Source organism: Propithecus coquereli, unplaced genomic scaffold (assembly GCF_000956105.1).
Source record: "Propithecus coquereli isolate 6110/MARCELLA unplaced genomic scaffold, Pcoq_1.0 Scaffold386, whole genome shotgun sequence".
In the NCBI taxonomy this organism is placed as follows: domain Eukaryota; kingdom Metazoa; phylum Chordata; class Mammalia; order Primates; family Indriidae; genus Propithecus; species Propithecus coquereli.
In genome coordinates this window covers 1126613-1128531 of record NW_012149574.1, presented here as the reverse complement: position 1 = coordinate 1128531, position 1919 = coordinate 1126613, and the positions used below count along the sequence as shown (strand labels likewise).

The 1919-nt window shown below is 41.9% G+C and overlaps 1 protein-coding gene across 1 annotated transcript in view; it reads left to right on the top strand.

Moving 5' to 3' along the window:
* Window positions 1–1919, top strand: part of SIDT1 (SID1 transmembrane family, member 1) — a 104518-nt gene that overhangs the window by 71307 nt on the left and 31292 nt on the right. Inside the window, exon 11 of the mRNA XM_012652217.1 lies at window positions 1210–1355. Within this exon, the coding sequence (XP_012507671.1) occupies window positions 1210–1355 (146 nt within the window). The remainder of the gene's footprint in view (window positions 1–1209; window positions 1356–1919) is intronic.

The following is a 1919-nucleotide window of genomic DNA, read 5'->3' as shown; positions in this document are numbered from 1 at the left end:
ATGAATTAGTTGGAGGATCTGGAAGCTTCCTTCCAGCTCCAACTTTCTCCAGTTCTGTTGTTCTGTTTCTTGCATCTGCTAGCCACACTTGAGTAGAATTACCTACAATGACTTTCATCTAATACAGGGGCCCCTTGGGGACTTTTTCCATACCCAGCCATTTTAGGGAGTGAAAGATGTGTCCCAGGGAGCCTGACATCAATTGACCAGTTGTTTCATTCTCAGGTTTCAGTGGAGTAAGGGCGATCAGAAGACTGAGGCAGTGCTGCAGGTGAACATGGCTGTAGGCTAACAACCCTTCATTTTGGCTAACTTCATAATTGAACCTGCTCTCTGCCACCCAGTCACATGGCAAACCCCAGTGTTCCTTAAGTGACCTGAAAGGAAGAGAATCCTTTCAGGATTCTCTTGCTAGGGTAGGAGCGCAGTGAGCTGCAAGCCCCTTCCATGTCACTTGCCGACCTATGAATGGTCCTCCTTAAAATGTCAGTGTAGAGGGACTGGGAATCTTGTATTTCTGCCCTGTTACTCTGTAACTTTGAGAAGCATGTGGGCTCAGTCCAGGCTACTTATTTTTAGTTCCACAAGAACAGAATTTTTTTTAAACCATCTGAACAGAAGAAATAAAGCGGAAGGTAAGCTCAGCTCATGTGCTCATCAAGCTGCACAAATTCCCATCTGCTCTGGGAAACATTCACAGGAACAGAAGGATTCTTCTTCCTGAGAATGTTGTTTTCATTATATAATCGTAGATATGGCATGTGGGGGATTTTTGTGTACAAATACTTTATCCGTGAGAAATGTATAGCTGCTGGATATGTGTGTGCTTACACATATATGTCATAGATGCTATACATAGCTATGTGCACGTGTATGCTTATATATGTATGTCCATATTTTAAAATATGAAACATTAAATATAAGCACAATGTTATTTTTGCATCCAAATAGTTAACAGAGCAGATGCCCTTATATTCTAATATGTATTCGGCCCTGGAGATAGACAAGTTAATTATAAAAATAGGAGAAGAGGAAAAATGAAACCATTAAGAAGGAGTGGAGAGAAGGAACATGTCTCATGGGTAAGGAGTTAGTTTGGACCAACACAATATTTTCTGGATTTAGTCTGCACTGTGCTTTTTGTAGACAGGAATGGGCTTCATGGACTCTTCTTGGCTTTTGAAGGCAGATGAGTTTTCTCTGTTTCAGATGAGTCAAGCTCCAGTCCTGGAAGGCAGATGTCCTCCTCTGATGGTGGGCTGCCATGCCAGTCAGACACAGACAGCTCCGTGGAGGAGAGTGACTTCGACACCATGCCAGACATTGAGAGTGATAAAAACATCGTCCGGACCAAGGTACCTACCTCTACCTGGCCATACTTTTTGAGAAAGCAGAAAGTTTGGCAGCGAAACAAACTTCAGCAATGCCTCAGTTTCCTTTATTTTTCTTCCTTTAGAGGAAGTCAAATTTCCCAGAGTGCTTAGATGAAACATAACTATAGACTAAAAGCAATACTCTATGAATTAGCACTTTTTTCTCAAGGAAGAAAGTGAGAGTATTAAAGAGAAGAGAGCATTAAAACATTCTCAAGGTTCAAAGTGGCTGACTGTGGACAATAAAGGATGAAGGGATCCCACCAGATGGAAGAAAACATTGATTTGAGGAGTGTACCCTGGAAAGCTCCCTGGTTCTGTGCATGTCATCATCCTTCAGGCATAAAGCTCATTTCTTTCTGGCATATATTATTATATTGTGTTGTACCCAGAAGATGTGAAGGTGAATCGCACAGTTTCTGCCCTGTGTAATTCAAGAATCACACAGTGGACAGGCTTTGAAAGCTGGGAAACCAATTCTTGAGCTGTAAGAAGTACCCAAGACTCTCAATAGGTTGCCCACATCACTCAATTCTTACCATTCCA